At 45.2% G+C, this 27,786-nt stretch overlaps 1 protein-coding gene across 2 annotated transcripts; it reads left to right on the forward strand.

Moving 5' to 3' along the window:
- The first annotated feature begins 496 nt into the window (after positions 1-496).
- On the forward strand, positions 497-26,502 carry MTERF4 (mitochondrial transcription termination factor 4). 2 transcript variants are annotated; one of them, XM_069727723.1, is made up of 5 exons: positions 503-606; positions 10,689-10,802; positions 11,054-11,841; positions 12,986-13,348; positions 14,900-15,065. In XM_069727723.1, the coding sequence occupies exons 3-5, from the start codon at positions 11,082-11,084 to the stop codon at positions 14,902-14,904; spliced, it is 1,128 nt and encodes a 375-aa protein (XP_069583824.1). In that variant the 5' UTR covers positions 503-606; positions 10,689-10,802; positions 11,054-11,081; the 3' UTR covers positions 14,905-15,065. The 2 variants fall into 2 exon arrangements, with proteins under 2 accessions (XP_069583825.1, XP_069583824.1); XM_069727724.1 differs by lacking the exons at positions 10,689-10,802; positions 11,054-11,841; positions 12,986-13,348; positions 14,900-15,065 and adding exons at positions 18,966-19,272; positions 24,583-24,767; positions 25,951-26,502 and having other exon boundaries at positions 497-606.
- Positions 26,503-27,786: the final 1,284 nt, after the last annotated feature.

Consider the following 27,786-nt stretch of genomic DNA (forward strand, 5'->3'; position numbering starts at 1 on the left):
TCACCAGGCGTGTGTAACCCGATATTCTACACATAATCCCATATAGTTACAATCTTTTTTCCCTGGTTCTATTATTAAACTTTAATTGAGCCCTGTGGATGTTCTGATTCATTTAAGTATTTCCATTGAATTCCCTTCTTGCTATATTAGAAGAAGTCATTTCCTGGGCTGCATTTGTAAAATGTGCTGCCATCTAGTGGTGGAGTCTAGTATTGCAGCCCATAATCCCATCATCCCAATATGCAGTTTAGTCCGTCCCCAAAAAGTTCTTATGTTCATACTTTTTCTTTGGTCCTATCAGTACGTCCCGTGTCAGTCTCCCCTCCCCCCGTGTCTGTTGTCCCCCCTCCGTGTCAGTTCCGCCCCGTGTCACGGTCTGGTGAAGGCACAGGGTAATATAACCTAATACTATACTAGCACGTGTGTAACCGGCCTCACCGCCCGCTCCTCACACGGCAGTTGGACGCACTGCACAGCCCGAACACTGGCTCCTCCCAAACACGTGATTGATCACATGGTCTGACGTCATCAAAGGTCCTGTCTTCTTGTTTTCTGTGATCTGTGGAGGATAAAGAAGTGCAGGACGGCAGCAGCGCTGTGACAATGGTGAGTGGTAGACAGATGCTGGGACTTGTAGTCCCTCATCGGGTTAACTAATCTATTCATTGTATATAGGGGAGAGACTACACGCCCGCTCTCCTGTGCGGAGGTCACACGTTTGTGATGTACAGTCTGCTGGTTATACGGAGTCTTTAAAGGGCAAAGTCTTCAGCTGCCACAGTGTCCCCCAGTGTCAGAACACCGGCAGTCACTGTACCGCCATATCAGTGCCCCAGCAGTCATAGCACCCCCAGAACAGTGCCCCCGCTACCGAAACCCAGCAGTCATAGCACCCCCAGAACAGTGCCCCCACTACCGAACCCCAGCAGTCATAGCACCTTCAGAGCAGAGCCCCCACTACCGAACCCCAGCACTCATAGCACCCCCAGAACAGTGTCCCCGCTACCGAACCCCAGCACTCATAGCACCCCCAGAACAATGCCCCCACTACCGAAACCCAGCAGTCATAGCACCCCCAGAGTAGAGCCCCCGCTACCGAAACCCAGCACTCATAGCAACCCCAGAACAGCGCCCCCACTACCGAACCCCAGCACTGATAGCACCCCCAGAACAGTGCCCCCACTACCGAAACCCAGCAGTCATAGCACCCCCAGAGTAGAGCCCCCGCTACCGAAACCCAGCACTCATAGCACCCCCAGAACAGCGCCCCCACTACCGAACCCCAGCACTGATAGCACCCCCAGAACAGTGCCCCCGCTACCGAACACCAGCACTCATAGCACCCCAGAACAGTGCCCCCCCTACCGAACCCCAGCACTCATAGCACCCCCAGAACAGTGCCCCCACTACCGAAACCCAGCAGTCATAGCACCCCCAGAGTAGAGCCCCCACTACCGAACCCCAGCACTCATAGCACCCCCAGAACAGTGCCCCCGCTACCGAACACCAGCACTCATAGCACCCCAGAACAGAGCCCCCCCTACCGAACCCCAGCACTCATAGCACCCCCAGAACAGTGCCCCCACTACCGAAACCCAGCAGTCATAGCACCCCCAGAACAGTGCCCCCACTACCGAACCCCAGCAGTCATAGCATCCCCACTACCGAACCCCAGCAGTCATAGCACCCCCAGAACAGTGCCCCCGCTACCTAACACCAGCACTCATAGCACCCCAGAACAGTGCCCCCCCTACCGAACCCCAGCAGTCATAGCCCCCCACTACCGAACCCCAGCACTCGTAGCACTCGGAACAGTGCCCCCACTACCGAACCCCAGCAGTTATAGCAACCCTAGAACAGCACCCCCACTACCGAACTTCAGCAGTCATATCACCCCCAGAACAGCGCCCCCACTACCGAACCCCAGCACTCATAGCACCCCCAGAACAGTGCCCCCACTACCGAACCTCAGCACTCATAGCACCCCCAGAACAGCACCCCCACTACCGAACCCCAGCACTCATAGCACCCCCAGAACAGTGCCCCCACTACCGAACCCCAGCACTCAGCACCCCCAGAGCAGCGCCCCCACTACCGAACCCCAGCACTCATAGCACCCCCAGGACAGTGCCCCTGCTACAGAACACCAGCACTCATAGCACCCCCAGAGCAGCGCCCCCACTACCGAACCCCAGCAATCATAGCAACCCCAGAACAGCGCCCCCACTACCGAACCCCAGCAATCATAGCAACCCCAGAACAGCACCCCCACTACCGAACACCAGCAATCATAGCACCCCCAGAGCAGCGCCCCCACTACCGAACACCAGCACTCATAGCACCCCCAGAACAGCGCCCCCACTACCGAACCCCAGCAATCATAGCAACCCCAGAACAGCGCCCCCATTACCGAACCCCAGCAATCATAGCAACCCTAGAACAGCACCCCCACTACCGAAACCCAGCAGTCATAGCACCCCCACTACCGAACACCGGCACTCATAGCACTCCCAGAACAGTGTCCCCACTACTGAACACCAGCACTCATAGCACCCCAGAACAGCGCCCCCAATACCGAAACCCAGCAGTCATAGCACCCCCAGAACAGTGCCCCCACTACCGAACACCAGCACTCATAGCACCCCTAGAACAGCGCCCCCAATACCGAAACCCAGCAGTCATAGCACCCCCAGAACAGTGCCCCCACTACTGAACACCAGCACTCATAGCACCCCCAGAACTGTGCCCCCACTACCGAAAACCAGCACTCATAGCACCCCCAGAACAGTGCCCCCACTACTGAACCTCAGCAGTCATAGCACCCCCACTACCGAACCCCAGCAGTCATAGCACCCCCAGAACAGTGCCCTCACTACTGAACACCAGCACTCATAGCACCCCCAGAACAGTGCCCCCACTACTGAACCCCAGCAGTCATAGCACCCCCACTACCGAACCCCAGCAGTCATAGCACCCCCAGAACAGTGCCCCCACTACCGAACACCAGCACTCATAGCACCCCCCGAACAGCGCCCCCACTACCGAACCCCAGCAGTCATAGCAACCCCAGAACAGTGCCCCCAATACCGAAACCCAGCAGTCATAGCACCCCCACTACCGAACACCAGCACTCATAGCACCCCCAGAACTGTGCCCCCACTACCGAACACCAGCACTCATAGCACCCCCAGAACAGTGCCCCCACTACTGAACCCCAGCAGTCATAGCACCCCCACTACCGAACCCCAGCAGTCATAGCACCCCCAGAACAGTGCCCCCACTACCGAACACCAGCACTCATAGCACCCCCAGAACAGTGCCCCCACTACTGAACCCCAGCAGTCATAGCACCCCCACTACCGAACCCCAGCAGTCATAGCACCCCCAGAACAGTGCCCCCACTACCGAACACCAGCACTCATAGCACCCCCAGAACAGCGCCCCCAATACCGAAACCCAGCAGTCATAGCACCCCCACTACCGAACACCAGCACTCATAGCACCCCTAGAACAGTGCCCCCACTACCGAACCCCAGCAGTCATAGCACTCCCAGAACAGTGCCCCCACTACCGAACCCCAGCAGTCATAGCAACCCCAGAACAGCGCCCCCACTACCGAACCCCAGCAATCGTAGCAACCCCAGAACAGCGCCCCCACTACCGAACCCCAGCAATCATAGCAACCCTAGAACAGCACCCCCACTACCGAAACCCAGCAGTCATAGCACCCCCACTACCGAACACCAGCACTCATAGCATTCCCAGAACAGTGTCCCCACTACTGAACACCAGCACTCATAGCACCCCTAGAACAGCGCCCCCAATACCGAAACCCAGCAGTCATAGCACCCCCAGAACAGTGCCCCCACTACTGAACACCAGCACTCATAGCACCCCCAGAACTGTGCCCCCACTACTGAACACCAGCACTCATAGCACCCCCAGAACAGTGCCCCCACTACTGAACCCCAGCAGTCATAGGACCCCCACTACCGAACCCCAGCAGTCATAGCACCCCCAGAACAGTGCCCCCACTACCGAACACCAGCACTCATAGCACCCCCAGAACAGTGCCCTCACTACTGAACACCAGCACTCATAGCACCCCCAGAACAGTGCCCCCACTACTGAACCCCAGCAGTCATAGCACCCCCACTACCGAACCCCAGCAGTCATAGCACCCCCAGAACAGTGCCCCCACTACCGAACACCAGCACTCATAGCACCCCCAGAACAGCGCCCCCACTACCGAACCCCAGCAGTCATAGCAACCCCAGAACAGTGCCCCCAATACCGAAACCCAGCACTCATAGCACCCCCAGAACATTGCCCCCACTACTGAACCCCAGCAGTCATAGCACCCCCACTACCGAACCCCAGCAGTCATAGCACCCCCAGAACAGTGCCCCCACTAACGAACACCAGCACTCATAGCACCCCCAGAACAGCGCCCCCAATACCGAAACCCAGCAGTCATAGCACCCCCACTACCGAACCCCAGCAGTCATAGCACCCCCAGAACAGTGCCCCCACTACTGAACCCCAGCAGTCATAGCACCCCCAGAACAGTGCCCCCACTACCGAACCCCAGCAGTCATAGCACCCCCAGAACAGTGCCCCCACTACCGAACCCCAGCAGTCATAGCAACCCCAGAACAGTGCCCCCAATACCGAAACCCAGCAGTCATACCACCCCCAGAACAGTGCTCCCACTACCGAACCCCAGCAATCATAGCAACCCTAGAACAGCACCCCCACTACCGAAACCCAGCAGTCATAGCACCCCCACTACCGAACACCAGCACTCATAGCACCCCCAGAACATTGCCCCCACTACTGAACCCCAGCAGTCATAGCACCCCCACTACCGAACCCCAGCAGTCATAGCACCCCCAGAACAGTGCCCCCACTACTGAACCCCAGCAGTCATAGCACCCCCAGATCAGTGCCCCTAATAGAGCAGTCAGCACCCCCTGAACAGTGCCCTAATACCCTAATAGAGCAGTTATAGCACCCCCAGAACACTGCCTCCAATGCCTAACACCAGCAGTCCGTGTACCCCCATACTAGTGCCTCGGTACCATAATGCAGCAGCTGCATTGTGTGCTATCAGTGCCCCTCAGTATCACCAACAGTCAGAGCATACCCCATATCAGTGTTGCCAACACCATAATACATAAGGTGCAGCCCCCCATTCTGGTGCCTAACACCAGCAGCCACTGTACCCCCATACTAGGGCTCCCTATTATGATAATCCTAGCAGTCAGTGTCCGCCGTCCCCCAGTATCGGTGCTTTCCAGTCCCATTACACCAGCAATAACTGTAGCCATTACCAGTTTCTCTGCCCCCTTCTCCGCGTACACAACCCCCAGCAGTCGCTGTACCCAGTGCCCCATCCTAGTAGACATGACAGTGCTGACCTGTGTGATGGGGGAGTCCTGGTGGTCCTGTGATCAGGCCGTTCGCCTATAGCCCTGTGCGCACTAATGCATAGTTCATGCAGTGACCAACAACCGCTCTGCCGTTCTCAGTGGTGCAAATGGCTGGAGCTGAAAGCGCTTTCATTAATAACTGTGTAAGGAGTCTCAGGATTCACATGGAATCAGCACCAATGTTTCCATCAGCGCGGTGATCGTAGCGTTGTCCGTGGGCCGTTACATATGTTTTCCTATCCTGTATAGTCAGACGTTCAGACATAACTGATGCTGGTGGACACGTACTGTAGGTAACTCCACAACAAAGCCGCACACTGATTACCGCCCATTACCACAGATTTACATGTAGACAAGATGGTCTCGTGTTAATGCCCCTTATATATGAAGCAGTAACATTCCTACATAAATGCAAATTGTCTCTTCAGAGGGGAGGAGGACTGGAACTCTAGCGCCACCTAATGGAAGTAGCAATCCAAAAAGTCAAATTGAGGATTCGGCTTTTATCCTAAGTTATGTGACAAGGCTCGTTAGAGGGTCGATATTGACTTTTAGGATTGCTACTTCCATTAGGCGGCGCTAGAGTTCCAGTCCTCCTCCCATCTGAAACGACAATTTGCATATTTCCCAGAGGAGCATTGCAGCTTTAAAGTCTCCTCACCATAGCATATCAGGCTTGACATGTCACTCGACACTAGGAAAAACGTTACCTCTTGGACATGCATAAGGCCTCTTTCACACTTCCATCGGTCCCGGTGCGTCGTAATGCAGTGAAGCGACGTATCGACGGATGTTGTGAAAGTAGTGGAAAACGTGTGCAACACATCCAGTGTTATGACGGATGCGTCGAAGGAGTTCCTGCCTGTGTTTTCAGGTATAAGACTCTGGGGGAGAGAGAGAGAATTTTTCCCTGACTTGAAAAATCTTTCCAGGCATGCTCAGAATGGAAAAACGGGATACTTTGCTGGATTCCTGTGTGTGACAGTCAGCGACTGATCCTGCGCCCTTAGGCTTCCATTATAGCCAACGACTGACAGCGCAGGGCCCGTCGCTGAGCGATTTTCCGATGTGCAGAAAAAAACGTTCCTCTGAACGTTTTCTTCAGACGACGGACCGCTATTTTCCGACGGATCCCGTGCACGACGGATGAAACGGATGGCCATCCATCACAATCCGTCGCTAATACAAGTCTATAGGAAAATGCAGGTTCCAGCAGAAAAATTTGCAGGATCCTGTTTTTTCAAAACTCGATGGATTTCGACAGGAGGAAAAAGACGGAAGTGTGAAAGAGGCCTAATACATTGGTTGAGCAAGGTAAGGCTACTTTCACATTTGCGTCGGTACGGGGCCGTCGCTATGCGTCGGCCCGACGCACGTTGTGAAAATTGTGCACAACGTGGGCAGCGGATGCAGTTTTCCAACGCATCCGCTGCCCAGTCTATGTCCCGGGGAGGAGGGGGCGGAGTTCCGGCAGCGCATGCGCGGTCGGAAATGGCGGACGCGACGTCCAAAAAAAAGTTACATTCAAGTTTTTTTGTGATGACAGTCCGCCAAAACACAACGGATCCAGTGCACGACGGACGCGACGTGTGGCCATCCGTCACGATCCGTCGGCAATACAAGTCTATGGGCAAAAAACGCATCCTGCGAGTACATTTGCAGGATCCGTTTTTTTGCCCAAAACGACGGATTGCGATGGATTGCTAAATACGCAAGTGTGAAAGTAGCCTGACACATCAGTGACTTTTTTTTTTTTTCAGGTCAGCAAAAAATCAGACTGTTTTGATGTTTTTTCATTCGCTTGTCTGTATTTTACGATTCGTATGTGCTGCTCGTTTTTGTGCTGACCATACACTTAAGCTTCTTTCAGACTTCCGTAGGTACGTGGCCGTCGCTAAGCGTCGGTGTAACGTACTAACGGACGTTGAAGTTTTTTAGCGCAACGTGGGCAGCGGACACAGTGTTTCAACACGTCCGCTGCCCATTGCGAAGTCCCGGGGAGGAGGGGGTGGAGTCCCAGCCGCGCATGCGCGGTAGGAATTGCAGGACCCCACGTACAAAAAAATATTCTCTTGAATGTTTTTTCGATACGACGGCCCACCAAGTACCGACGCATCCAGTGCACGACGTATGGAAAATGTGTCCATACGTCGCAATGCGTCGATAATACAAGTCTGTGCAAAAAACGCATCCTGTGGGCAACTTTGCAGGATGCGTTTTTTGCACAGAACGACGCATTGCGATGGCCCCTAAACGACAGAAGTGTGAATGAAGCCTTAGGGTATGCTTCCATGTGCAGGAAACGCTGCGTGTCTGACGCTGCAAAGAGCCGCAGCGTCAGACACGCAGCGTCCAGATGTTACAGCATAGTGGAGGGGATTTAATGAAATCCCGTCTCCACTATGCGTGGTAACACGCACGCGGCGGCCCTGCGACTCCGGACATGCTGCGCGTCTTTTCAGATCGCAGCATGTCCGTATATCTTGCTGCGACGCTGCGTCGCCGCAAGATATAGCACAGGGCCCTATGCGATGGGTGCGATGATGCCGGATGTGTGCTGTGAACACATCCGGCATCATCGCGTCCCAGAAGGGGGCGGGGCTTAGCGCAGAGCGGCTAAGCCGCTCTGACGATACCGCCGGCCATCCTGATCGTGGACACGCAGCCTTACACTGGCGAGTTCAGATGAACAGATCAGAGTAAAGTCTCCGTTTATTTTATGCAGATCATAATGTCAGCACAATGACAACCACTGATGTGTGAATAAAGATGTGAGGGCGGTGTGTTATGGGCTGGTCACCTCCGGAAAACAAAATAACAGCCAACATCTGCTATAAAATAATCACTAATCATTGACTGCATTTTTCAGGGGAACAGATGTTTCACCCCATCACAACTGCAAGACCATTACAGTCAGCCACATGGTTGTGTGCGTAAACACCTGTTCTCATGCAAAATGAAGTCCGCTCCCTTTAGCCTTCACCTCGAGCTTATGCTGCCATTATTGTGTCACTTCCGTGTCTTTATTGGGTACGGAATAAGAAAAATGTAATCTTTTCTAGCACCACAATAAATCTGTGCATTGCATTTGTTACCGCACCATGGCGCATGGCCGTTCACAGCGGGAGCCAGCTGTTTCTTTAGATGTCAGTAAGGAGTCTGACTTTGGGAGAATGTTTCCTCTGTCACCCTATCAGCCCTCTGCAGTGTTTAAATGGGCTGCCATGGTAACAAAGACGTCCCGATTGCAAAGTCTGGAAGCCTATTAGATCCTGCCAGAAGTAAGGTCTAATAGTCCTATAGTGCCGGGTATTGATGCGAGACACTCATGCACGTTTCTCTCTTTGAACTCGCACGTGAGACCCCGACCTAACACTGACATTTTTTTTTTTTTTTTTATACATTAGTAGTGCGGTGTATTCTCTAGGATTACATGGCTAATAGATATTCTAAAAAAAAAAAAAAAACACCTTATTTTGTATCGCTGCTTCCATAACGACGCATAGTATAAATCACTTATGTTGCAAGGTGAATGTCATAGAAAAAGAAATTCTTTTAGGATACCTTTTTTTTCTTTGCTCATCCCTCTTCACATAAAATGAAATCAAAAGTTGCATGTACCCTAAAGTGTTAACAGTAAGAACTACAAGATGTTACAGAAAAAAATAAGACATTGTGGAACCCTGTAAAGGAGAGAATGAAAAAAGTTCTAGATCTCAAAATATGTTGACTTAAAAAAAAAAGTGATTAAAAGTATTAAAGCACAAAAAAACCTGAGTGCAGGGTAGGATGATAAATTGACTCTTTGCTCTGGGGAAGGAAACCTCTCTGCAGTTATCTGTATGGAATCAATTTCAGTTTTCACAAAGCCAAAAGAGCAGAAGAAATCGCTGCCCTTGGATTTAGAAACAGGACCAAAGATGGGGTCAGTGCACACAGTCCTCTGTGTTCCCCCAGGCTGCGCTGTGCTGGACCGGCCCGTCATATCCCATTGTTAATTGCACCAAATTGGCCGGAAAAATGCTGAGTAAAGTATGCACGTCTTTGGTGGGTTTTTACTTGAACGTGTAAAATATGCTGCGAAAACACTGAAGGAACTGATATGCTGCAGATTTAAAGAAACCATGAGATTTTTTTAAATCTTCTTCCCTTTCACTATAAAACACAGCTTTTTTTGCCACAGAAAAAAAAAATGCAGCCAAAAAAACCATGCTGCAATAAAAGCCATGTGTAAACATATCCTTACTAACAAGTTAGTGGCTGGGTTCTTCTGGTCCAGATTGTCACTTCAAAGATTGTTTAGGCAATTGTACAAGTTATCCTTTGATAGCAAATGGCATTGATGCCCATATCACTTTTCTGCTCAGCTTATCTGCTGACATGCGTGACGAACAAGTCCCATCGCACTGCGACCTCCTCCGGCTGTAAGACAGTCGCGATTGTTTCCGAATATGTTGGATTTCCTGCTAGTGGTTTCACACGTGACTCGCTTGTGATAGACTTCTACGCGAGGCAAATGTGCCTGCGACTTATTTGTGACTTGGCCTTTTTTTTTGTTCTACTGCAAAATCACAGTTCTACATTTTTCCCACGACAGCAAGTTGCAGATAAGTTTCTCAGATGTTTTTGGTCTGCATGACTTGTCCGAGACTCGCTGTCGTGCAACATCTGTCATCCTGTGGCCCCATCCTAATGTGTGTCAGTGCAGGACTCGTGGATCTCGGGTGTGCGCAGTAGGTCTCGCTTCTCCTGTCACTTGTTCCCTTTGTGGCTATAAATGGACAAGGTGACGCGTCCAAAGACATACTGATAGGGAATTTAGATTGTGAGCCCCATCGGGGACATCGATGATAATGTGTGCAAACTGTAAAGCGCTGCGTAATATGTTAGCACTATATAAAAATAAAGATTATTATTATTAAAAAATAAAGATTATAATTATCAGGGTAGGAGATTCTGCAAACCAAGGGACGATGTGATCAGTTTGGCGTATTAAGTCATGTATGTTTTATACGCAGTCTCCTGTATAACTGATAAAATCCGGGTACATATTTATCTCCCAGCTTGCACACCTTCCCCTGTTTAACCTACAGAATTAGACTATTTTTTACGTTTATTTATGTACATACTTTCAATACTCATTTTAACTATATTACATTAGTAAGAAAATAAAAGAATTGCAGTTGTGCCATTGCGTTCTTATTCCATATGGATACACACCAGGGTGTTACTCCGGAAGTGTCTCTCTTTCCTTAGAACACCTGTGGATGAAGGACTCCGCCTGGATCCACTGCCTTCAGTCTAGACACTCTACTTGGATGCTCGCTCTTTGCCACCATTAAGAACCTCATCACTTCCATAAATACGGTAGTAAGTAATTTTCTACTTCTATTAAATGGTGCATGTATCACAGTATAATGATGCCATAGAGACTAGTCCTGGGCTGCAGCCTTTCATGGTGGATATGTTCTCTGCAGTCATAGACCCATGTGTCTCCTCTTTACTGCCAGGAAGGTCCATGCATCGGGTGTATCCCTGAGATGAATACTGGGGAACTCGTGAGCTATAACCTTTTGTCATATTTCTGCTTGGGTTCATTATATTGTATTTGTCTTCCGCAGCTCTGCAGTATCCACTTCTTGGTTCATCATGTTCCTGACGGTGCCATATCTGATCCTGAGAAGATTGAGAGCCCGGCATGAATTAAATGAAGAAGTTCGCTACGTGCCCCCGCCACGGCAGTACAGAGAAAGCAATATTAGTAGAAGGCAGTTCTTAAGACGACGACGACGGAGGAGAATATTCCCTGCCAGAATTGATCTCTCTGAGATTGATGAGCATGACATTAAAGAACGTTACCGCCTTAATTCAGATGCTATAATGTCTCTGTATGAACTCATTAAGAAAGACTTAATCTCCACTACAAAGAGAAGTAATGCAGTTCCTGGGATTGTCAAGTTACTCTGTGCCCTTCATTATTTCACTAGCGGGTCTTTACAGAGCACTGTGGCTGAAGCTGGCGGCATAACCCAGAGCACCTTCAGCCGCGCTCTGTCGGAGGTCATATCCGCCATTTTAAAACTCGCTGAGCAATTCATAAAGTTCCCCAGCGACCCTGCCGGCTTACATCTCGTGAAGCAAGGCTTCCGGAGCATTGACGGATTCCCAGATGTCCTGGGTGCGGTGGGATGCACACATATAGCCATCTCTCCACCCTCTGAGATGGAGCAGATGTATCGGAACAAGAAGCACTATCACTCCATCAATGTGCAGGTCATCTGTGACTCGGACACGAGGATCTTGGATGTAGTTTCACAGTGTCCTGGGTCAACACACGACTCTTCGGTCCTGAAGCAATCTGAGATGCACGAAAGATTTGACAAAGGAGAATTTAGTGGGTGGTTGTTAGGTGAGTATTATGGAGCTCCGGTAGTGATCATCCCTGTAAGAAAAGTTCTGTGGCTAATACAGATTGTATGGGCTCAGTACCATTATGTTTGACAGTGATTAAAATTGGGTTCAGTTCTTAGTAAATATTTGATATTACTAATCCCATCTGTCAATCAGATCACTTTTTTTTTGTCCACATCTATAAATAAAAGTGCCTTCCGAAGCCCCACCACTACGCTGTACTACTGCAAGTGTTCCCTGCCTGTTTTCTGACCTCAATTTCCTTTTGCTGTTTGGAATATCGGGTGACAGCTTTTGCCATTGATTGGCTGAAACAATCACATTCTGTCAGTCAGAAGACTGCTGCAGCCGATCAGCACCCGCCGTGAGACTTTCTTCTGGCTCAGACACAACGTGACCACTACACTGGTCTCCTGATTCCCCGGCTGGAAGATGAAGCCAAGAGACCGGCAGGGGACACTGACGGCAATATTGAGGCTATAGTGCATGAATTAAATAGCATAGTGGTTTGCTTCCGAGGGACGAGGATTATTCTGAATAGTTTGTTATTTATCTGGGCTAGGGTGTGCAGTCCACATTGTTCTAATAGCACTATTGAGGAGTGACGGGTCCAGCAGGTGAATATGCTTTTAATGTGTTTTTTTTTTTTCTCCCCTTTTAGCACCACCATTGATCTAATTTTAAAATGTTCAATGGGGTTCTCCATACTGGACAACCCCTGCTTAATCCCCCGTTAAAAAAAACCAAACCAAACAATCTATACCTACGTCCTGCAGTGGCGCTGCTCCACTAATGCTGGCCCTGCTATTCCGGGGGGTGACGCGGCCTTATTGGGTCACCTGACCACGGCAGCCAATGAGCAAGCTGCAGCTGTCACATGTCGCCCTTCTGGAAAAGCAGCACCGACATCGCCGCTGCAGGACGTAGGGATAGATTGTTTTTATTTTCTATGGGGCCCTGAAGTAATTAGGCAGGGGTTTTTCAATAGTGGACAGCCCCTTTTAATTGTACTACACAAACCCTTGAATGCCGCGTGCACACTCGTTAGTTCCATCTTTCTGTACATTCTGTATATATAAATGAAAAGTTGAGTGCTGTCGAGCAGAGTTTGGAATGATTACATGATACCGCGTGTCTTTCAGGAGATGCAGGATATGGCGTTAAACAATGGCTTCTCACACCTTTCGAGAAGCCGGCTACGGCGTCTGAGGTGCGATACAACTTATCTCACAACGCAACGTATTCTGCGGTGGAGCGGACTATTGATGTGCTGAAAAGCCGCTTCCGCTGTTTGGACAATCCCAATGGGGTTCTCCTCTATAACCCCGAGAAAGTCAGTAAAATTATTCTTGTGTGCTGTATAATACACAATATTGCAGTGCTAAAAAATATTGACGTTGACCTCGCACTGGATCTCAGACCCCCAATCAAAGATGAATCGACGGAGGATGACACAATGGAGGGCACGGCGAAGAGGGATGCAGTGGTGGCAGAATACTTCTCAGGTAAGGATACACTTGTAACCTCCACTGAAGCCTTTAGTGTGGGTAATCAGCGATGTCCCTATCTAACGCTAATTTACTAATGCTGGGGACACACATGCTCAGTCACTCTCCCCACAGTCAGGTCTCTTCATAGGGACCCTCTGTTCACTGCATAACACCCAACAGAAATAGTGAACAGAGGATCCCTATGCGGAGAGTTACTGAGCATGTGTGTCCACCAGCATCGGCTCATTAGACATGTACATTGATCTACACTTTGAACACCAGATGGCGCCATTCTATGTAAGAAAATGTCAGAACTCTTCATTGGATCGTTTTTTTTTTTTTGTTTTTTTTTTTTGGTGATTCATACAGTTAATGTGATATTTTATTGGTGAGTCAACATGCAACATAAAAAAACACCCTTAGGATAAGTCTGCATGGAACAGGCAAGCTGTGGATTTTACCTATAGGTAACATACAGTAGCAGGCAAGTGGTTGCAGGTGTAACAAATTCCATACTCATGCTGCAGAAGACTTCAATATGAAAAGATTACATGGGGTGCAGCTTTTAAAATATGCGGCATGCCATTTAATGTTGCAGATTTCATCTTTCAATGTAGCAAAGGGAGGAAAACCCAAAATAAATATCTATCAAAACCCACGTTAGACTGGATTTGGAGCTAAGAATCAAAACCTGGCCTCCTTCTCGGAACAGTGGGATTCTGTATTATGGCATTAGTACCACACAAGGCAATATATAAATGCTTTTGCTGCCCGATTGTGTCACTTTTGAAGGGGGTTTTCACCTGACATGTAGATGGTCCACTATACAGGATCACCTTCTGAGGCCCCTTTAGCAGACCTGCACCTGTCATAGCTATTGATTGGTATTGTATTATTGAGAAATGTATTTCCCTAAAAATAAAACCACTATAATACCAAAAAAGTAATAGCTTTGTGTTTGGTAGCTTTAAAAAAAAAAAAAAAAAAGTTCAGTATATTGTAGAGTAACATCTAGACACATGAGATTTGTCCTGAAAATAGTGACTAAACGGCAATGAAAATTTAGCATCCATCCTATAAGGGTATGTGCACACGTTGCGGATTCTCTGCGGATCCGCAGCGTTTTTTGAGGTGCAGAAACGCTGCAGATCCGCAATTGATTTACAGTACAATGTAAATCAATGAGAAAAAAAAATGCTGTGCACACTTTGCGGAAAATCTGCGGTTTAAAAGAAGTAGCATGTCACTTCTTTTTTGTGAATCTGCAGCGTTTTTGTACCCATTCCATTATAGAAAACCGCAGGGGTAAAAAACGCACAAAAGACGCTGCGGAACCGCAGGTGCGTTTTCTGCCAGGAGAGGCAGAATCCGCACCAGAAATTCCTAAGCCTAATCCGCAACGTGTGCACATAGCCTAAATATAAAAAGCTTCCTGCACAGTTCCTGCAGGGTGAACACAATGTGCTTTTGGACCAAATAAAATTGCACTTCGAGCACATGTTCTAGATGTACTTTGTGTAACGGAGTTGTTTTTATGTTTTTATGTTTTTTTTTCTTGTGTTCCAGGTTAAACTGATAAGAACGCCGCACAGCTCTCCAGTTCCTCACCTATAACATGCACTCTCTCCACCTGTATCTTTTCCTTTCTTCTGTATTATTGAAGCCGTTGTCACATTTTGCATTATCTGCTACTATTGTTTTATTTGTGTAAATAAATATTGCTTTTCTAGAACCTGAATGTTTGTGCCGTATTATTACAAAACAAAGTGTTGGAGCATTTGTGTGCCGTGTGTGATTTCTGTTCCTGGCTGGTGCTGTAATCCCCTGCAGATTTTCTGGACACATCTTCAGGGAATATCTACAGAATTTCCCTCCGCCGTGGACATAACTTTATAAGTTTGCTGCTAGGGTAGAATATTTCAGCAATTGCCAAAACAAAACCCAGAACCTACAGACGCCACATTGCTGCTAACATGTTCTTGTCATAAGTCGTCTCACAACAGCAATCCCTGTATTTTTAAAGCTACAGTCACACATTTGTCGTACACGTCTGTGTGATGTCCTGTTTTTTTTTCTCGGACAGCACACGGACCCATGAAGTTTCATGGATCTATACACACCTGCATTTTAAAAGAAATGAATCTGCGAGTCCAATGTGTGAGAATCGGAGCTCGTCCTGTTCCCATCGGGTTTGTGGAGCAAGATTTGCTATTTAACGTTTATGGGGTCATTGGATAAATAAAAGTTCAGTCTCCCTTCTTCAATTTTAATAACAGATGCGATTTGGTGGGAGTTCTCTAAGATCAAGCCATTCTGGGAGATGGTTTTTGACAGTTGTCGATGAATCCCTGGAAACAGTGTAGTAAGGTCCCCTCTTCTAGCTCTTCTGTCAATTCTACCTTCTTCAATAGGGACTCAGAAAAGAGAGATTCTTCGGTTTTGTCTAACAGCAGCACGAATGGTAATCCCGCAGCTTTGGAAACTTCCAAACTCCCCTGACATATTAGACTGGTAAGGAAATGGTCAATCTGTGCAGAATGGAGGAGCTGTCTGCAGACTGCAGTGGAACAAACAATACATTTAGGATTTGGAGTGGATGGATTTTATTTCAGGACTCACCTGATTTCCATAACTTGTTCCTCTGACTTTTACAGTTACATAAGAATTTGCGCATTAATATACCCATTATTTTAAAGACCCCTTTATCCATAACCCCTTTTTGATTTCTTCCCTTGTCTTTCTTTCCCTCTTCTTATCCTACGTCTTTCTTCTACATAATATAGAGGATACTTCCTTCCTTGAATACCTTGTTGGCGTTCGCCATATGATTACTGTTATTGTCTACCATGGTGTGTTTGACTTACTGTTAGAAGTGGTATTCTCATTTTGAATACTAGATATTTTCTATGATGCTATATATTATCATTTTTCATATAATATATTTTTATTTATAAAATGTTTAATAAAATAGATTGAACATAAAAACAGATGAGAAACAAATGGAGGCAATGGGAATGACGCATGAGAGAAAAACGGTGTAGATGTCTAAATGGAAACGTATGTGTGAAGGTAGTCTAAGGCTTATGGACATCATGAAGGGAGTTCTCTGCTCAGACTGCTTTCTGTAAGCCAGAAATAAACTCTTTGTAAGTCCCTTCTCATAGCTGCCACATGGGAGCTAAAATGGCAATTTAAAGTGAATAAACGCTTAAAAACAGAAGAACAGAATTTTGTAATCACTTTATGGAGCTCAGGATGTACAGTCTATGCCCCTTTGAGTGGAGCCTTTATGTTCACCGTTGCATCTACCATTTTTGTGAGCTGCCCGAATGCCAATATACTGAAGCCGGTTATCTGCCGACTGTTGTAAGCTCACACTGTGTTACCATTGCTGTCGCCAGTCTCCACTTTTGGCTGTGACCAAGCAACCATTAATGTTTGTAGCAAAAAAACAAAAATAGATTTAACAAAAAATCCATCCCGGCTGGTGAAGCGTTGTCATGCAGTAATTGTCCCGGTATTTCTGCAGACCAGCACCCTTCTTCCTCCGTGCTCTGTATAGCATATACGCATTATAAATGGGATTGTATCTGGTGTCAGTTCCTCTAATTATCCATAATAACGTGCACTTGACACACATACTTTATTGAAATATGGATTCACAGAATTGGCGCCATAAGTCTGCAGTCATCTCATTGGCACATTGCAGACTGATGGAGGGGAAAGTTTTGTCCCCCCCCCCCCCCCCCTTTTTACTTTGCAAAATCACTTCCTTTATGTTTTCTCGAAAAGGCAACCCTATATAACTAGTTTATACTTGTGTGCGCCCTTTAGTATGTGTGATGACATGGCAGACATGTGTATTATTGTATAACGCACCTTTCACACAGCCCCTTCTTTCCTGCGTTCAGTGGCCCCATTGGGGCTTACATTTCAATCCCCCACCAAACAGAATTCGGTCATATGCATCAAGTGGGCCACGAAGTAGTCTACTGTGTCTTGATCCCCACCTCAAATCCCCAAATCTTGTTTTGCAGATGGTTTGGATTTAAGCCCAAATGGGGACCACTGAATGTGGGGGGGACATTGTGTGAAAGGGCTCTGACCAACTTACATTTTACCGTCCTTCCTTAAATTACGGTATGTACAGGGGATGTTCACAGTGTGATTTATTTTTAATGGGATGACCCTATATATCAGAGAGGCGGTCATCAAATTTTGTGATCGTACATTTTATATATATATATATATATATATATATATATATATATATATATATATATATATATATATATATATATATATATATATATATATATATATATATAATGTACGATCACAAAATTTGATGACCGCCTCTCTGATATATAGGGTCATCCCATTAAAAATAAATCACACTGTGAACATCCCCTGTACATACCGTAATTTAAGGAAGGACAGTAAAATGTGTGTGTGTATATATATCTATCTATCTATCTATCTATCTATCTATATATATATATATAATTTTTTTTTTTATATATATATTATACACACCGTAATGTACAGAAAAAAAACACGCAATCAAAGATTCCATATATACAATAAATCATACAAAATATATACAAAAAATCATTTTCTTAAATAAACATGTACAGGAAGAGGTAGGGTTACACCCAATAGCACATGCAAAAAGTAGGACACTCACAAAAACATAATATACTGTATTAGAGTGACCAGGAGAATATATGTCTGTTATATAGTATTGCCATCTATATTGCACATTCCCCATGTGGCCCAATAGGTCAATGTTACAACTCCTGCAATAATTGTATGAATATCAACGTGCATCAGCTGATGCTATTACCCGTTTAAAGGCCAGGAGCAGGTCCAGGAGCGTCCTCACCGACGCGCGTTTCGGCTGTGAATATATATGCCGTAATCTAAAAATTGGAGTTCTATTTCAGGAACGTTCTCAACTCTAAACAAAGAGGGTCCTCTGCTCCCCTATTTACCAGTCCAGAAAAAAGTCAAGGTGACCATACAATGAGCACAGCTATCCCTATAGTGTGAGAATTACTAAACAGGAGTCAGATGCTGGGGTCCGCATGTTGTGCACCCTAGTTTAGGGCTGTTTTGTAAGGGTGGCTCTTGCTCTGGCAGGCTTGGCCCCGCTATGTGTTATATGGGCCCACATTTAATCAATGTTTTTTTCCAGCTTTTCGTGTAAACTGCATCAAACGTTGTCACAAATCAAGTTTTTAGGTTGTACCTTCCAAAATTAGCACATTATATAAAAAGTGTTGTGGTCTCTGAATTTTAATGCAAGTTTGTTTTTTTTTCAAGCCTGAATAAAGCATAATTCTCTTGCCCAATTCTAGCAGGCATAGTTTTAATTTTATTTTCAGGTAATCCCAAATGCAATAAACTTTAAGATGCACATGACTTTGAAAACATTGGCACAAACCAATTATCTCCTTTCTTAGCCTGGCATCAGAAAGGTCAACCTTTAAATGCCAGCATTTCCTCTATGCCTTTCACTGGGCAGATACGTTACCTAGAGTAGCTTTGCTAAGTTTCCTAGTTTTGTACCATTTTGCAGGATTGAAAGGGTTTCATTCATGATCTGACTCTTGTCTTCTGACCTTCACAGGTGTCCCTGTGTCTCAGACACATTTTTTCTTTCAGTCGAACCAGTCTGTTTTTGAGGAGTGTGTCCTATAATCCCGATACTAGACAGGCACTTCTTGAACTTGGTTTCTCTGAGGAGCAAGCTGAAAAGATCCAGAGTATGAAATGCCCTCCACACAAGACACCAAACATCAAGGAGCTATGTCTCATTGGACTGAGTCACAAGACAGTACTGAGAATGCTCGAAGAAAGTCCAGAGCTTCTAAAGACTACAGACCAAGCTTTGAGAGACAGAGTAGACGCACTGAGGGTCCTTGGCCTGGGAGAAGGTAAGATTTTAAAGGGGTTGTCCACTGCTAAGACAGCTCCTTCTCAATGTGAAGGTTTCCCCCGTTAAAATTAAAAAACTTATGTTCACCTCCTGTATAGGTCCCGTTCCAACGGTGTCGTCACTCACATTCCCGTGGGTCTCATGAGGTTGTTACATCACATGAACCATGCGCCCAGTCAGTGTTGGCGTCACTGTTCCCTCCTTTGGACGTATTGAACATCATCAGGAAGTCAAGGCTGTGGTTGCTCTTTCACTTCTTCTTGATGTGATATAGCAGCCTCATGTGAGCCCCAAGAACGCGACTGCCGACTGCAGCCAAAAACTTTCACCAACTTAATTGCATAGAGATAGGCGACAGATGCTATATCGGTGGGGTCTGACCACTGAGACCCCCATGATCATTGTTTATGGTCAGTGCCAGGGATTTTAAATATAGCAGCGTGTATGCTTAACCTTTGTTCCATATAAACTGATCATGCACATGGATGGGGGTACTATGAAAATAGCCTCAATCAGCCAATCCAGTAGGAATGTAATAAATGTACGATTCCCTTAATTTTCCAACCTATTTCTAAACTCAATTCTGGTCCTAGTAGCATTTTTATTTATCTGTTTTGTTTCTTTTCTGTAGATCATAGGGAATGTGAGGGAAATCTAGGAGATATGCACATCACAGTGGTTTTAGTTGGAGAAGTGTAAAGCTGAATTGTTAGAAGACTCCCTGTACCCAAATGTGCTGGGCTTTATCACAAATGATCTGGAAAACTAGGATGAAAATCTTTATACAGTTATATGAAAAAGTTTGGGCACCCCTATTAATCTTAAGCTTAATGTTTTATAAAAATTGTTTTTTTTGCAACAGCTATTTCAGTTTCATATATCTAATAATTGTTGGACACAGTAATGTTTCTGCCTTGAAATGAGGTTTATTGTGACATTGTCACTGATTCATGAACATTATTGTCAAGAATCTGCTGATACTGAGAGGAATCCATGCGTCCCTCAACTTTAACAGGATTCCCGGTGCCGGCATTGGCCACACAGCCCCAAAGCATGATGGAACCTCCACCAAATTTTACTGTGGGTAGCAAGTGTTTTTCTTGGAATGCTGTGTTTTTTGGCCGCCATGCATAACGCCTTTTTGTATGACCAAACAACTCAATCTTGGTTTCATCAGTCCACGGACCTTCTTCCAAAAAGAAATTGGCTTCTCCAAATGTGCTTTTGCATACCTCAGCTGACTCTGTTTGTGGCGTGCTTGCAGAAACGGCTTCTTTCTCATCACTCTCCCATACAGCTTCTCCTTGTGCAAAGTGCGTTGTATAGTTGACCGATGCACAGTGACGCCATCTGCAGCAAGTTGATGCTGCAGCTCTCTGGAGGTGGTCTGAGGATTGTCCTTGACTGATCTCACCATTCTTCTTCTCTGCCTTTCTGATGTTTTTCTTGGCCTGCCACTTCTGGCCTTAACAAGAACTGTACCTGTGTTCTTCCATTTCCTTACTATGTTCCTCACAGTGGAAATTGACAGGTTAAATCTCTGAGACAGCTTTTTGTATCCTTCCCCTGAACAACTATCATATAAAGCAAAAATGACACAGACACATGATACAAATTACTTGCCACATATTAACCCATTTCATGTGTCTGCTAGGACTACCAGACCCATCATCATAAACCATACATGAATACAAACGAAAAAAAGATGATCAAATGGTCGAGTTTCAAGAAGATCTATATAAATTTTATTAGCAACCTATTTAAAATTACATCACACCAAATTGGGACAGAAGGTGAAATAGAGAGACACATTCGCTTAGTGTAATACATAAGTGACCGACGTCATCACCCGTCACAGCAGCTAAACTACGTGATATATACATACATACTTTAGTCCCTTGTATGGACCGCCGGTAAAGCTGCAGTCCGGGTGAATGCGTCCGTCCGTCTTAAATAGCATCCCATAAGCGCACACAGTGACAGCGTCACCGAAAGCTGTGCTCCCGACCCGGAAGTGACGCGCCACGTCGCTGAGGCAACCGCAGCAACAACCGGCAAAAGTTGCCGCCGGATGTTTTTTTTTCTCAGGCTTGTATTAGCGATGGATGGCCTCACGTTTCATTCGTCTTTCGACGGATCCGTCGGAAATAGTTTATCTGGCAGCTGGAGAAAACGGACAGCGACCGATCCGTCGCCGTCCGTCATTTGATAGAATGGAAGTCTATGGCGCCGGATCTGTCAAATGACGGAATCCGTTTTTTGTAACGGAGCAAGCTCCGATTTTTTTTTTTTCTTTAGGATCCAATTAGCTGGATCAGCTAGTCTGATTCGACGAAAAAACGGATCCGTCGCATCAGTTTTTCACAATCTGCGACGAATTCGTTTTTTTCAAAATCTGACGGATTGTGACTGATGGCAAAAAACTGATGTGTGAAAGCAGCCTAATGCAAGCTAACAGTTCAATTGCAGGGTGACAGTGGGCAGCCCTGTCTAATTCCACTGTGAAACTCCAGAAACCTCTCCATTTGCTCTTGTATAAAGTACAAACTGCTAAAATATCAGCGTAACCCGTTTTCTTTAGTATATAACCCCATTCGACACTATCTAATGCTTTGGTGGCATCTAACGATAAGACACCTTCTGCCTAGGATCCTCCTGTGCTGCTTCCAGCAACAACAACAACAAAAAAAGTCTACATAAGTTTATAACAGGAACACATGGGCTACTTGCACAGTGAACAAGTCTGTATGATCATGTTCACACACCACCAAGAAACCTGAAGACACAAAAGAGAATAGTAAAACCAAAAACACTCAGTTTGAAAAAATGTTGCAGTAATCCGCAAGTGCTAGTAAAAGATGTAAAAAACAGGGTATTTGGTTGATACGTTTTTTGCAAAAAATGTATACTAAGCTGCTCTACCAATCTTCACGGTATACCCTTATCAGAGCAGTCCTAACTAATGTATGCAATCCCTATCTGATGTATTTAAAAACCTGATCATCTGTATATAACCTGTGTGAATATACAGGTTATACACAGATGATCAGGTTTTTAAATACATCAGATAGGGATTGCATACATTAGTTAGGACTGCTCTGATAAGGGTATACCGTGAAGATTGGTAGAGCAGCTTAGTATACATTTTTTGCAAAAAACGTATCAACCAAATACCCTGTTTTTTACATCTTTTACTAGCACTTGCGGATTACTGCAACATTTTTTCAAACGGAGTGTTTTTGGTTTTACTATTCTCTTTTGTGTCTTCAGGTTTCTTGGTGGTGTGTGAACATGATCATACAGACTTGTTCACTGTGCAAGTAGCCCATGTGTTCCTGTTTCCATAATTGTTCTCTTGTGTCTACAAGACTGGGGAGTTCCACCACTTCTCTTGGGCTATCTGCACAAAAGCTGTTCTACCCTGTATGCACACATGGATTTTTCCTCTCTGAACCCTGTTCACACAGGTTATATACAGATGATCAGGTTTTTAAATACATCAGATAGGGATTGCATACATTAGTTAGGACTGCTCTGATAAGGGTATACCATGAAGATTGGTAGAGCAGCTTAGTATACATTTTTTGCAAAAAACCTATCAACCAAATACCCTGTTTTTTACATCTTTTACTAGCACTTGCGGATTACTGCAACATTTTTTCAAACTGAGTGTTTTTGGTTTTACTATTCTCTTTTGTGTCTTCAGGTTTCTTGGTGGTGTGTGAACATGATCATACAGACTTGTTCACTGTGCAAGTAGCCCATGTGTTCCTGTTTCCATAATTGTTCTCTTGTGTCTACAAGACTGGGGAGTTCCACCACTCCTCTTGGGCTATCTGCACAAAAGCTGTTCTACCCTGTATGCACACATGGATTTTTCCTCTCTGAACCCTGTTCACACAGGTTATATACAGATGATCAGGTTTTTAAATACATCAGATAGGGATTGCATACATTAGTTAGGACTGCTCTGATAAGGGTATACCGTGAAGATTGGTAGAGCAGCTTAGTATACATTTTTTGCAAAAAACGTATCAACAAAATACCCTGTTTTTTACATCTTTTACTAGCACTTGCGGATTACTGCAACATTTTTTCAAACTGAGTGTTTTTGGTTTTACTATTCTCTTTTGTGTCTTCAGGTTTCTTGGTGGTGTGTGAACATGATCATACAGACTTGTTCACTGTGCAAGTAGCCCATGTGTTCCTGTTTCCATAATTGTTCTCTTGTGTCTACAAGACTGGGGAGTTCCACCACTCCTCTTGGGCTATCTGCACAAAAGCTGTTCTACCCTGTATGCACACATGGATTTTTCCTCTCTGAACCCTGTTCACACAGGTTATATACAGATGATCAGGTTTTTAAATACATCAGATAGGGATTGCATACATTAGTTAGGACTGCTCTGATAAGGGTATACCGTGAAGATTGGTAGAGCAGCTTAGTATACATTTTTTGCAAAAAACGTATCAACCAAATACCCTGTTTTTTACATCTTTTACTAGCACTTGCGGATTACTGCAACATTTTTTCAAACTGAGTGTTTTTGGTTTTACTATTCTCTTTTGTGTCTATAAGTTTATAACAGTTGACTTAAAGGACATAAAGCCATCCTGGTCAGGAAGAATTACTGATCCAATAACTGTACTTGGTCGGGAGGCCAGAATATTTGCCAAAATCTTAACATCTGTTGTCCGCAATGAGATAGGCCTGTAAGAATCAGGCAGTTCTCTATCTTTTCCTTCCTTAGGCAGAACATCTATTACTGCCTCATATGACGTTGGGAACACCACTGAAAAAATGCATTATTAATCATTTCCAGGTAGTTCAGTAATATTTCTTCCTCAAATTGTTTATAGATTTATATCGGAAACCCATCTGATTCAGTGGCCTTATCATTAGCCATTTTTCCAGCAGCCTGACTAGCTTCTTCCAAGGAAATTGGCTAATCTAGAAAACCTCTGTCTTTATCCTCCAGACAAGGGAGCGTTATTCTTGAGAGGTAATCCAGACAAATCATCTTGCGGATATTTGACCTTAGACCAGGGATGTCAAATTCAGATACACACAGGGTCAAAATTAAAAGCTTAGACAAAGTACTCCCCACAGAGCCCTCCTTATAGTATAATGGTCTCAAAAAGTGCACCATACAGTATAGTGGGCCCAACATAGTCCTTCCATACAGTATAACGGGGCCCTGTTGCCATTCATACAGTATCATGGCCCCACATAGTGCTCTATAAAATCCGGAATCTGAATGGTATTTTCTAAATAGTTTCTTCTGTTTTATGATGCATTTCCATACAGGTTCTATGCAGAACTCTCTGTCGAGATGCCCGGCTCTTTTGTTTTTGTCCCGCTCCCGTCTAACGGCTGCAATACAGTGTCTCAAGAGCCGGTGTCATTTTACATCGCAGCAGGTACTGAACATCTTAAACTCTACTCCTGAAATCCTGACCCAGGATCCCAGTCATATGGAAGATTTGTTTCAGGTTAGTGAACATATCTGATTTCTTATTATTCAGAATGCATTTTTAAGATTATATTTATCTATTCAATCATTATTTTATAGTCCCATTGCTAACAAACCCTATGTAGTGCGCTACTTGTTAGCATGGCAGTATGGTATTGTATTTTTACCCATTTACCCCGTCACAACATATGACTTATAAATACGTCATATGTCATGTCTCCCCCTTTGATGCGGGCTCCTGAGCTGAGTCAGTATCTTTTCTGGTACATGCCAGCTGAGTTTATCATGATCCACCCGCGGCTGTCAATCTCGGACAGTGGCATTTAACATGAACGCTCCGGAAGCACGTGACTAGCTCCTCCCATCTACGTCCCTGTCACATGATCGAGGGGCGCCGATGAGCTGGCATGACAACCCGGGCTCTGCAGGAGACCAGATTATTGCTATGAGTGGAAGAACCTATACATGTTTGGTATCTGCGTACTCATAATGACCTGGAAAAATAATATTGCCAGATTGGTTTTAGCATAGGTGAACATGGTAAGGAAAAAAAATCAAAAATTGTGGAATTGCACTTTCTTTGCAATTTCACTGCACTTTAAATGTTTTTTCCCTTTTTCCAGTACACTATATGGTAAAACCAATGGTGGTATTCAAAAGTATAACTCGTCCCGCAAAAAAAAACAGGCCCTCACACGGCCATATTGATGTCAAAACAAAAAAGTTATGGCTCTGGGAAGTAGGGGAGAGAAAAATAAAAAATGGAAAATAGCCCGGGGTTGAAGGGCAATGTCCTGTTGATGGCTGAAGATGAGCTAAGAGCATCCATTAAAAAATACTCTTGGAAGAAACATTTTAGTAGATAGCAGTGAAATCGCTGATCGGTGTCCCTATCGGCTGTGAGCAGAACATACGAGTTATGTCCCCATGATGGATTCCCCTCCGCAACTATACCCTTAGTGTAGCCATATGTTCTGTTTTCAGCCAGTTTTGATGACTTTTCGCCCGACTTGGTGACAAAGATCAGTGGGTGCACTGGGTGGCTGCTTACTTATCCCCATCGTGACTCATGAAATCCTGCGGTTTGTGCAGTATTGTCACAACGACAATGGATTTGAGACAATGATGCAAAAATGTAAGCGCAATATATTATTTTGCCTATCTTCGCTTTGAAATCTAAATATTTTTTTCTTCACCTATAGTACGTATATTTTCGCATGGGTGGAAACCACAGAGAGATAATTTCTGCTCAAGTTTTTCAAACATCATTAGATGAGATCAGAGTTCGTCACCAGTTCTTAGAACGTCTTGGTAGATTCCAGCCCCCTAATAAGAAGAGAGAGTGTCCTCCTTCCAACCCTAAGCTGAAGGAAGTCATCCAGCTCTCCGAGGAGGACTTCATTTCCAAAACAGCACGTTCCTCAGTTGAAGAATTCAACACTTTCCGTAAGATTCTGGAACGAGAAGAGCAGGAAGGTGAACAGGACGAGGAGGATATCGAAGATGAGCCAAGTAATGATGAGGACGATGATGAGACAAATTCTGATAGTGAAGATGACTCAGAGGATGAAGACTATAAGGAGAATGTTCATAATGAAAAACCAAAGTACCACCATAAGAAAAAATTTAAATAGTGGCTATTGTTGCTATGATTTATATTCCTTATGCTAAATATTTTCTGTGCTGTTCCTTACAGAACTTTAAAGAAAGCATTGTGTTTTTTTTTAAATAAATTCCATACATTTCTGCTAGTAGATGATCGCATGTTGTGTCACATGATCCTGCTCTTAAGGAACATTTGGTACGTGGTTGTGGCCATGGTGGTGAAGTTATATACTTTGAAGTTGGCCAACGGAGATACTGTTGTATCACTTTAATTTTGAAGCAAAGGCCCCATAATATACTGAGAAATCAATGTAAAAGGCAAAATAACTTTTTAAATTTTTTTTTACAATTTCAGCTTCAGAACAGGGCTTGCAGAAATTCTGCAGAAACCACCACAATCAGATTTTTCAGTCAAAGACATTTTTGCAATGATTCTGTGATCTGTGACTACAGCTTATCTACAGTGTCTACAGGGAGTCTGTGGTGGTCTGAGACGCGCCTCCTGTCTACTGGTTCAGGCGGCTCCTCTCCATTTACCTGCAACTCTGGCTAGTTGGATGCTGTGTTGTTTCTAGAGAGCTGATGTTTATTACAGCAGGGGCATAATGATTAAACATGCACTACTAAACCACTAGTCAGGTGTTTGGCAGTAAAATAATGATTCCTCAGTCCTCATTCATTTTTGCTCATTTTGTGACTGCACAAACATACTACCACTTTAGGCATTTTTATGAAAGTATCAGTCACCTCCACCTACTTATTGAAAAGTGTGAGGTGTCGTACCGGAAAAGCCAACAAATTGATCGTAATTAACATGAAAAAGTGTTGTAAATTACGCCAGAAATGTACTGAGTCGCACACACTTCTTGCTGTATTGCATGGCAGATGAAAAATGTGCCAAATTAATTAAGAGGTGCATGCTTCCTTATGAATTTGGCGCATCTTACTCAGAGTACTCCTTATCAAGACAGGCATCTGACACAGTTCAGTGTAAGGCTGCCGTCACACTATCAGTATTTGGTCAGTATTTTACCTCAGTATTTGTAAGCCAAAACCAGGAGTGGAACAATTAGAGGAAAAGTATAATAGAAACATATGCACCACTTCTGCATTTATCACCCACTCCTGGTTTTGGCTTACAAATACTGATGTAAAATACTGACCAAATACTGATAGTGTGATGGCAGCCTAAAACATACAAACGGAGCTTTACTTACCCTTCCTGTTTGCAGCTCTATTTCTGCCGCTGACCTGGTCTCAGTAGTTCGTCTACAGTGTTGACGTCACTGCATCCAATCAGTGGCCGTGCCGATATAGACTGCACAAGCCGCTGAGTTCAGTGGCTCAGCACTGCAGACAGACACAGAGCGCTGGACCTGGGGAGGGTAAGTAAAACTCAGTTTATTTACACTGAACTGCACCTGGGGACAAGT

This window comes from Ranitomeya imitator, chromosome 5 (assembly GCF_032444005.1).
Source record: "Ranitomeya imitator isolate aRanImi1 chromosome 5, aRanImi1.pri, whole genome shotgun sequence".
Classification (NCBI taxonomy): Eukaryota; Metazoa; Chordata; class Amphibia; order Anura; family Dendrobatidae; genus Ranitomeya; species Ranitomeya imitator.

Bases quoted from the DNA above. Each gene is read 5' to 3' on its own strand.
- MTERF4 (XM_069727723.1), top strand. From the start codon at position 11,082: ATGTTCCTGACGGTGCCATATCTGATCCTGAGAAGATTGAGAGCCCGG. The intron at 11,842-12,985 runs GTGAGTATTATG...CGTGTCTTTCAG, and splicing joins ATTTAGTGGGTGGTTGTTAG to GAGATGCAGGATATGGCGTT.